Consider the following 11,094-nt stretch of genomic DNA (forward strand, 5'->3'; position numbering starts at 1 on the left):
GTTGGATCAATTAGATCAATGGACTCATAGTTTTTTTAGTTTAAATAATAAAAAAGTAAAACAAGTTATGGGGGATTAAACGGTGACCGTTGGATCATGTTGATCCAACGATTGAGATACAAACTGGAGGGATTAAAATTAAAGGGAAAAAGCATGATTAATGTGGACCGTTGATAAGTTTGATCAACGATCCCTCTACATTGTTTTAGTTTTGTGAGAGACTTTGGAGTGCTTTTTTGGCCAATTTCGGACCAAATTTGTTGGGTTCTAAAAAGAAAATTTTTCATAAAGCACCATCTTTTAGGTCTAATTAGTCATTTATAGATACCTTTTGCTATATTACGTGTTATAGATACCTTATATGTGGTTATACAATGTATTTGATGTATTTAAGCTATTGTATTCATTAATACAATAGCAAAAGTAGGCGTGAAAAAAGGGAATTCCAGCTAAGGTTGATATGTATTTGACTGTATTCACGCGGCCTTATCGTGAATACAGTAACGTATTTGCGTAATACCTGGAAGGTTTAACTTGTTAAAAACGGAAAGGAAATCAAATCACCTGATATTCTCCTAATTTAACTCAACGAACAAAAACTATTACCTATTAATCTGTATTCTTCCATTCACGATTCAACAAAAAAATTAGCGAAAACAAGAGCAACATCTGGAATTTCACTTCTCCCTTTTCTCTGTTCCCAGTTCTCAATTCAACCACGGAAAAGTACGATTGATACAATTGAATACAAAATACGGTATAATTCCATTATACATATGGCAAGTTTAACAGTGTTGTTGCGTCATTCTGGCAAGTGGAACGATGAGAGCAATTACGTTGATTTTTCAATTGAGGGAATACTGATAAAGGAGTCTGCGTCGTATAATGATTTGGTTGCTTCAATTTCTAATCAACTGGGCATAGATTTGAGCACAAAATCCATTAAAATTAAATACAAAGTAGAAGGGAAGAGCACGCCAATGGAAATACACAATGACATGGGTTACATGGTGTATGTAGAGTTAAAAAAAGATAACAGAGAATTCGGGATGTATCCTTTGTGCATAATAACGATTGAAAAAGAATTTGTATCCGGTGGTAAGTGAAGGCGATATTGTGCAAATAGACGAATCACTCCAAAGGTATGATTCCGGTATAGGTGATACGCTTGCTCTAGATTTTGTCAATTCAGGAGAAGCAATTGGGGTGTTTGAACTGGACAAGGATTTGATAATTTCAAAAACTAGTCAAAGGGAGGTTATTGTTGGACAAGTATATAAGGATAAGGCTACATTGAAAGAGGTGATGGAGAATTATGCTATATCGCAAAGGTTTCAATTCTGGGTTGATAGGTCTAATGCTGTCAGGTTTGCGTGTATTTAATTTTTTTTTTTTTTTGTATTTTGTATTATTGGTTGGAGTTGTAAGTTAAACGTTGATGTATTTATGCGTATTTGTGGATTTCCACTTGATCATCACTAATGTGTTTATCATATGTTTGTTTATGGTCCTTAAATACATGTATTCATATGTATTTTACTGGTATAATTACATTACAGTGTCTCTAATTATTTTCGTATTTTGTTTACTGTCCTTTCTAAGTGAATGCATATAAAAATAATTGTATTTGGTTGTGTTCATTGTATTTAAATGCATATAACTCTAATTGAATTCAGGTGTATAATAATTTATACATATAGATGTCAGAATGTATTCATGTCAGATTGTATTCATGTGTATATTAGTGCATTTTTTGTAAACAGTTATGCTAATCATATGTATAATGATTAATTCTTTGCAGCTATGCATTATTATGTATGTCAGAAGATTGTGAATGGAGGTTTAAGGTTTCAAGCATTAACAAATCAGAACTATTTAAAGTGAGAGAGTTCATTGATAACCATACATGTCCTCTGAAGGACAAGGTGTATGAGCAGCGACAAGCAAGCAGCAGCCTTATATGTGGTATGATTAGGCCTAAGCTTACTAATCATAAGAGAAAATACACCCCAAAGGATATTATTGATAATGTGAAATCAGATTTAGGTGTAGATGTTAGCTACATGTTGGCGTGGAGGGCTAAAGAAAAGGCAATGAATTTTTTGAGAGGTGAACCGGCTGATTCATACAAAAAATTACCAGGATACTTATATACAATGGATATGACATATCCAGGTTCCCACATCAAAATGGTAAAATCGCCCAAAAATGAATTCATGTACGTGTATATATCTTTGTATGCCTTTATAAAGGGGTTTGATCATTGTAGACCCATTGTTGTTGTGGATGGAAGTCACCTAAAATCTTACTACACCGGGACATTTGTTTCGGCAAGCACATCGGATGGTGCAGGTGAGTGCGTTAATTATAATACAATCTATTAATATTTTAAAGATTGAAATACATGTTTTAAAAATATGTATTCAATTATCTTTACATGTCATATATTGCAACTAGCATATGGTGTTATTGATTCAGAGAACGATGCTGCTTGGACGTGGTTCTTTGAGCAATTCAAGATAGCATACGGTGACAGGGAAAACATGTGCATCGCTTCAGATAGAAATGAGAGTATCATTAAATCTGTATCGAGAGTGTATCCAGATGTACCTCATTTTGCTTGTATATGGCATCTATGGAGCAACATATATAATAAATTCAAAAAGAGCCATGCAAAGTTGAGCGAGATATACTTCTCGATGGCAAAAGTATACACACAAGCTGAATTTGACAGTCTGGTGGAGAAGGTGGAGATGGTAGATATTAGGGTGAAAGAATACTTGGAGTTAGCTGGATACGAAAAGTGGGCTAGGTTGTATGCACCTGTTAACAGGGGATGGACCATGACGTCAAATATTGTTGAGTCAATCAATGTCGCACTAGTGTCAGCAAGGAAATTGCCAATATACGACTTCCTCGAAGAAGTTAGGAAGATGTTTGGACGTTGGAATTGTTGTAACCGCAAAGAAGCTACACAGACATACACAACGCTTGGAAAAAAATACCAGGAGATGCTGACTTTGAATGAGGCAATGTCTACACGCATGACTGTAAGTTTTATTTTAATGTCATTGTATTATATAGCTTAATTGTTTTCTGAAATAACTGACATGAATACAACTGAATACAACACATTTTTCATAAATACAACTGACATGAATACAACTAAATTCAACTGCATACAACACATATTTCATCGAAGATCTGACATGAATATAACTAAATACATTCTGCAAAAATCAGCTGGAGTAAGATATCATTGATAGAAATATATGTCCTAATATAATACATACGCATACAACGAATAAAGACATTGCAATTAGAATAAAATACTGATGGGAACTTTGAAAATCCTTATAAATACAACTATTCGAATACATCAGAATACAACTGACAAATCTGTATTATACAGAATTTTTTAGATAGACGTATTATCATGTCGTAGCCTTCTAATGTTTTTGTTACACTTCAGTTGCCTAAAGTCCGGTAGATTTTTGATGTATGTCATTGTATTCATAAGCTAAGACGTAATTATAGTTTATAGTCTGCCGGTCTAAATATATGATGTATTCTCTGTATTCAAACATTTCAGTTGTATGTAACTGAGTAATTCAACATTATACATATGGTAATTCAGTTATATGTGCTCAAAACTTATAGTTCTATGTTTAAATGTAGGTGGTACCATCAACTGAATACTTACATACGATTAACGATTGAGGGAGGCATTACACCGTCTGCCTGTTAGAAAGAAAATGTGTTTGTGGGAGGTTCCAAGTTGATGAATTACCATGCCCACATGCTTGGGCTGTATTGAAGAGCAAGTTTCTAATGCCAGAAGAATATTGCTCTAACTATTACAAACCAAATTCTGTTGTAATGACATACGATGTGCCTGTGTACCCGCTACCGGACAGAAATGACTGGAATATACCAGCACATGTTGCAGAGGAGGTTGTATTACCACCCAAATGGAAAAGACCTCCTGGAAGGCCAAAGAAGAAGCGCGATAAACCTTTAAGTGAATTGCTGCAGCCGAAAAATCAACATTCATGTAGCATATGTGGGCAGGGAGGACATAACAAGCGAACGTGTAGAAATGCTCCACGTAGGATTTAGTTAACACTCTAACATGTATTAGTGCTCAAACGATTTGTCAATACTTATGATGACACTGTCAAGTAATAAATTCTGAAATGCCTTTCGTGAATAGATTCTGGATACATTTAGTTGCAGTATTGTGTTGGATACATTCGAATACAACCTTGTCCACATATACTTTGACAATTTATTATAGACAGTGCCTGAGTTATATACATAACTAGTCAAAATACATCGGAATACAACTATATACTCAGCTATAATATAACAAATTCAATAAATACATATAACATGATTATATTCTGTATACATTTAGTTGTAGTATTGTGTTGAATACAATCGAATACAACCTTGTCCACATATACTTAGACATACAATCATAGATAGTGTCTGAGTTAAATATACATAACTAGTCAGAATACATCGGAATACATCTATATACTCAGCTATAATATAACAATTTCAGTAAATACGTATAACCTGTTCAATATACATACAGTTTCTGACTTTGATATTAACGTATTCATTACGTATAACCTGTTCAAGCCAAGTGACTGAATATTAATACATACTCTGTAAGATACATATGAATATAAACTGAAGATTAAGCATGAATACTTATGAACAAAACAATGAAACATAGATTGAAAAGTTACAATTGTCATACATGAACATTGTTGATAAAGATTAAAACATGGTTTTTTCTAACTGAATACCATCTTCACCAAAAAACTATTCAAAAAACAGTATTCACCTAAAAACAACCTTCCAAAACTACATTCACCTAAAGCTACTCTAACACTATCTGCAACTTTGAATCTGACTCCGTGATTTGCCTAGCGATCTTTGAGGGTTCTTCATTCTCGCTTATGGCATCAGCGTCTATCTTCTGCATAGCATAGTCCTAGAGGAGAGCACCATATCTTTGACGGAGTAGATTGGAATCAAATGTTGTTTGTGGAATCTCACCAAGAGTGCTCAGAAACTCTGCGTATGCCGCAACATGCACCCCACAATCCCTGAAAAATGTTGATTGAAACAATTAAAAATAATTCATACAATTAGATTTTTAAAATGATACAAGAATGATGATTGAATACATACATGCTCCCAGCTTTCTGTTGAGGCAGATTTGATATGAAAACAACTTCAAAGGGATCAGTATGTGACTTGTCAGTGTATGCTGAGTAAGTAGACCAATCTATGCCTTGACTATCTCTGTAAAAGCCAATGATTGATAGATACAGAGGTACAAGCTTAGCTAGCTTATCTATCTCAGAAGCTACATAGGCATCATGACCTGCAGATCTGTACGAGTCATACACTTTGATACATCTCTCCTTGAATGAGACAACATCCAATATCCAGTGTAGTTTGTCCTTCAAGTTGACTGGTATCAAGACATTGTCAACAGTATGCCAAGGTACATTAGCTAGCAATCTGTAGCCCCTTATGTACTCACATACCACATCCTCTTCTTTGGCTACATTAGCATTACTATCTGTATCAGCATACCTGTCGAAGATTTCAGCGATTCTTGTCTTGAATATACAATCAACAGTTGTATACTTGAAGTTGCTTGTTTGGTTGTACTTTCCCTTCTTTCTCAGATAGTAGAATATGACGTCAATATGCTATACACAAATTTAATTACATAGTGTTAGTCCAATTAATCAAACTAAGAAAAAAAAAAGAATATGACAAGTGAAAACTCAGTTAAATACATCACACAGATTCAAGAATAATACACCTGAATTCAGTAAAATACATCTGAATACACTGTATTACAGCAGATATACAAGAATAAAGAGGCAATTAACTACATCATAGATATTCAGTTAAATACATCTGATGTTTACAACTAACCAGTAATGTTAAAATACATCTGAATACATTTAAATACATGTTGTTATTCAAAACTAATGAGCCAAATAAATACATAGTACTGTAATACATCTGTTAGTTACAACTACTGATAACTTTGAAAGTACATCTGAATACATTAAAATACAGCAGTTATTCAGGAATAATGATGCCATCAAATACATCATACAGATTCAGTTAAAAACATATTTCATTTACAACTAATAAAAAATGTTAAAATACATCTGAATACAATTAAATACAGCAGATTTATTAGTAACATCTGCATACAATTAAGTACATCAAAGTAATGTAAGACAAATTTGGGCTAGAGCTCAATTTGTGAATTATACAATTAGACAAACCAATACTAAAGAAATGAATTATAGTGGAGTTGGAAGGGGTAAAACTTACATTGTCATCCCAAAGTTTACCGTCAAAAGATAGAAGGTAAACCAATTTTTTGAATTGACTTGATCAACTCCAAAATCCAATGGTATATGAAGTGTTGACTTGTTCTTCTTGTAATGGTCTTCCAAATTACTTCTACAAGTATGATATAAAAAAGGAATTATATCCATTTTTAAAAATATAAATATGTAATAGACATACTGGGAAAAAACTCACTTCTGCTCATGTCTAGCAAGAAGACCATCACGAACCAATTTGTCGTATTCCTGAATGATTAATGTAGGGTGCGGCCCCATTATTGAATCATCCTCAAATGGGTGTCTTTTTTCAAAAATGGGGGTCAATTTTATTGAGGTACCTATTGTTCATTGACTTCATGTATAGAGAGTTTTAAATATAAAAAACATGGGGAAATAGATAATTAGTTTATAAAACACTAATCTGCGGAGTCGAAGTTAGACTCGTAAGGCGAAGAATACCATTTACTTGGTCGTCGATTCCTATGAGATGGTACTGGGGTTGATGCAACTTTTTTTTCACTGTTGTGTATCACAATTCTAGTTTGTGGAATTTGACTGGGAAAAAACTTGTCGTCCAGCTCAAATTGAGATACATAGTAGATACACCCTCTTGGCCTATAGGTGGTAAGTTGCACGGCACCTCTGATGTAGTATTCCCCTTCACTCTTGACTCCACACAAAGAGCATTAACCACTGTATTCTGTTAGTCGTATGCATCATTGTTAGAAGTATGTTCAATGAATACATCTAAATACATGTCTTAAGAATACATCTGAATACATGTTAGAATTATATTCAATGAATCTCCTTAAGAATACATCTGAATACATGTTAGAAGTATGTTCAATGAATCTCCTTAAGTAATTACAACAGAAATACAGATGCATATAGGATTAAGATAATTTAAAATACTGAATTATTCTGTATATACTTGTACTTCACAATGTTACAAAATTGTTTTATATGTGATTAATCATAACAAGAGCAAACAGGAGATCTAAACATATACTAAAGAGGTTAAAAAATGTTAAACCTCAATATTATCGCCGACTAGTGTATCAGTCTGTCTGTGACCTTTTGGAATATCTTGCAAGTTGGCTTCATATGGCATTTCAATACCATCATCACGTGTCTCTGTGGATTCCTTTCTATGGTGTAAGCTTTCTTTTTGCTGATTGTGTTGAAGATTGTCAGCAAGCATCTTAAAGTTATTATTGATCAATGATCTCAGAGACTTGAACTCGCCCACAACCTTAGCAAGACAGAAATAATTAGAAAGGTGCATTTGTACACGTACGAATGTTAAGCACTAAACTGTAATGTTTAATGTGATAAAAAACTCACGTATTCTTTGAATGAATTTAGTTCTTTCCTCAAAGAAGATACTTCATCATTTTTGGAATCTGCCAGCTGATTGTGATGCAAAATATTTTGTGCAATTTCAGATACAGCAACTGGAGCTGTATTTGAGGGATGAATATTCTATTCCTTGCGCTTTTTACGGGGCGGTGATGAAGATGGACCAATACTTGCAGCATGTTTCTTCTTACACTGGAGATCAGGTGTAGGAGAAAAGTCATCCGAATCCTCTGCCGACTTGTCTGAATGAGTAGGAGTAGGATTGTTCTCAACAGCAACGCCTACTGGAGGAATCTGAATAACGGCAAGCTCTATATTTGGTTGGAGGGATGTCCTTGTAAACAATCTAAAAAACGAAATACAATCAAAGTCTTACTACAATGGATGTATTTTAATACTGGAATCAAAATGTAATTTGTATTCAAATGAAGGCAGCAGTAATGATTAGTAAATCATATGCAACTGTATTCAACTATATTAATGAAGGCAACAACAACTGTATTGAAGTTTCAATTAACCAAATATGCGGCAGTACTAATGAGCATAGTAGCAACTGTATTCAGTTGTATGTAGATGTATGCAACAACTGTATGCAACTGTATGCAGCATTAATGATTAGTAAATTGTAAAGTAGCCACGATACAAATTGTATATTACCATATTTCCCTTGTCATTGAACATGCTGTTCATCAGATAAGCAAAGTTTGGTTGATTTCCGGCGGTTCTCCAATTGAGTATTCTGGGGACTACGTTATCAATTCGGAGTGCAATTTTGGGATCAACATTTGAACAGCACTCATAAAACCACACTTGCATAGCTAGGGGCATCCCAGCTATCCTGTAATACTTCTTCTGAGCATCCATCTTCTTGCTAATAAATTTTGTCAGCGTTTCAAATGCTTTTAAACCCCATGGATACTCAGAATAGAGCCCACTCTCGACCAAGTCAAAATGTAGCCTTGGTATGGTTGTGATGTTCTTCTCGGATGAAAAAATGAAGGTGTGTATGAAATACAACAAAGCTATCTTCAAGGCATCACCATCGTTGTCGTGACCCCAGTTCTTGTCAGCAAAGCATTTCATCAAATGTTTCTTCTTGACAAGATTGGCACCTCCAAAGTAAGTCTCAATAAGCCAGTTAGGAACATTTTCACTGAACTCAAAATCAGCATCGTTACCAACACATTTGAGGCCAGTCATAAGCGCAAACTCCCTTATTGAGAAAGATAATGAAGGACCATTGACGTGTATAGCAAATACATTGTTAGCAGTTCCTTCTAACTGGAGAGCCATGAAGCATCTGAAGAGTTGATGTTGGACTTCACAACGCTTCATTTGAAGGAAATTTCCATTACAAGTATTACCCAGTTGGTTGTACTGCTCTGGAGTAAGATTTTCTTTTAGCTCAGAGAATATGTCAGTGTTAGTGTATACACTAATATACTGTGCAAATATAGGCTATTTTTTCACAAACAGCTTAATTCTCTACATTTAACAAATTTAAAATACATATAAATACAATTGAATACAACACATATTTCGTAAATACAACTGACATGAATACATATGAATAGAACTAAAATCAACTTAATACAACACATATTTTCATAGTAAACTGAATACAACACCTATGTCATAATACAACTAAAATGAATACAACTGAATACAACACATTTTTCATAATACAACTGACATGAATACATATAAATACAACTAAATTCTTCATACAACACATATTTCATAGTAAAACTGACATGAATACATATGAATACAACTAAATACATTCTACAAAAATCAACTTGAGTAAGATATCATTGATAGAAATATATGTAATAATATAATACATACACATACAACAAATAAAAATATTGCAATTAGGATAAAACACTGACGGGAACTTTGGAAATCCTTATAAATACAACTATAAGAACACATCAGAATACAACTGACAAATCTGTATTATTAATTTCTATAAGTACAAAAATACATTGAATATCCTTTTTGAACAGAGAACTCAACCGTGTATACATATAAATACAGATGAATACATCAATAATACAGATGAATACATCATAAAATACCTTTTCTTCAAGTGTATCCGAGCTTTTACTTGCTTCAACCTCCTTCCCTTGACAGATGAAGCTGGAGAATTATGTTTTTTCCTTTATTTTTTGCAATGGGAAGTCTTGTTTCCTTCAATGATTTCTCGACTTGGGTTTGTTTGAAATTGTCATGTCGAGATTTTGTTTTCTTCTCCAATGCCATATTTTTGGCTATACCTGCATCCAATTCCCCTTGAGTGATTTGCAAGGAGAAAGAGGGCCCATCGAAATTGAGAATTTTAGTGGGTATACCTCTAGTAATCAAGTTGCTGTGTGTATTCTCAGACATTGTGAGAATACGCTTGGATACTGTTGATTAGAGAAAATTTGGTGAGTAGAGATGTTGTGAATAAGCAAAAACAGCGAAAATCAAAAAACTTAAATACTTACCACACTAAATATAGAAATAAATGAGTAGAATCTAGAGGAGATTAGGGTTTACGCCGAGATTGGGGGAAGGAGGAAGCAGCGGTGTGGGTGAAGAGGTTTTGTCTGATTTTGAGCGTGATTTGGAGCCTGATTTTGAACGTGTATTGAGAAGTTGTATGAAAAGCGGTAAGTATGAGATAGAAAAATCGGAGGATGGAGAGAGAAAAATAAAACATAGCGTATTAAGTGGCTTAAGTGTAGGATATAACCACAATTAGAAAATTTGCTATAAAACATAAAAGTTATCTATAGGAGGTAATTTATTTAAATGGTATTTATTTTAAATAAATAGGGGGTTAACTTTTGCTATAGGAGGTAAAAAATCCTTCTATAAAAATAGGCTGAAATTAAATCCCATAGCCACTTTAATCAAAAATCACTAATTGCAAATGTATCATGTTTTAAATCTTAACCCCTTTTTCATAATTAAATTAATTAAACTTATTTAATCCCAATAAAACATAATAAAGTACAATTAACGGAAGTATTATTAACCAATTACTATAAACTAATTTCATATTATCAAAATAATTAAAAAGATCTCATAGTTATATATATTAAAATCATAAAAGCCAATTGGTTAATTAAATAAAATAATAGCGGTTGTATGATTGTAATTATTCAAGACTACATTATTATTTATAATTATAAGCATATAATTAATATTAGTAACCATTATTACTGCCATTATTACTTATAATATATTATATATATTTCCAGAAAAATAGATAATTTGAATAATAATTTCAAAAAGACCTTATTACATTATTATTGATCAAGAAGCGTAATAATTTAATTAGAAGAGAGGA

General features: G+C 33.2%; 1 protein-coding gene across 1 annotated transcript; it reads left to right on the forward strand.

Annotated features, from left to right (window-relative positions):
• Window positions 1-776: 776 nt before the first annotated feature.
• LOC109221164 lies at window positions 777-4,119 on the forward strand. Its single transcript, XM_019385627.1, has 6 exons — window positions 777-1,098; window positions 1,193-1,367; window positions 1,802-2,192; window positions 2,253-2,352; window positions 2,458-3,050; window positions 3,820-4,119. Exons 1-6 carry the CDS (start codon window positions 777-779, stop codon window positions 4,117-4,119), a joined length of 1,881 nt encoding a protein of 626 aa, XP_019241172.1.
• The last annotated feature ends 6,975 nt before the right edge of the window (window positions 4,120-11,094 follow it).

The sequence above is a fragment of the Nicotiana attenuata genome, unplaced genomic scaffold (genome assembly GCF_001879085.1).
Source record: "Nicotiana attenuata strain UT unplaced genomic scaffold, NIATTr2, whole genome shotgun sequence".
Classification (NCBI taxonomy): Eukaryota; Viridiplantae; Streptophyta; class Magnoliopsida; order Solanales; family Solanaceae; genus Nicotiana; species Nicotiana attenuata.

Bases quoted from the DNA above. Each gene is read 5' to 3' on its own strand.
- LOC109221164 (XM_019385627.1), top strand. From the start codon at position 777: ATGGCAAGTTTAACAGTGTTGTTGCGTCATTCTGGCAAGTGGAACGAT. The intron at 1,099-1,192 runs GTAAGTGAAGGC...TTGTCAATTCAG, and splicing joins AAAAGAATTTGTATCCGGTG to GAGAAGCAATTGGGGTGTTT. The intron at 2,353-2,457 runs GTGAGTGCGTTA...TATTGCAACTAG, and splicing joins AAGCACATCGGATGGTGCAG to CATATGGTGTTATTGATTCA.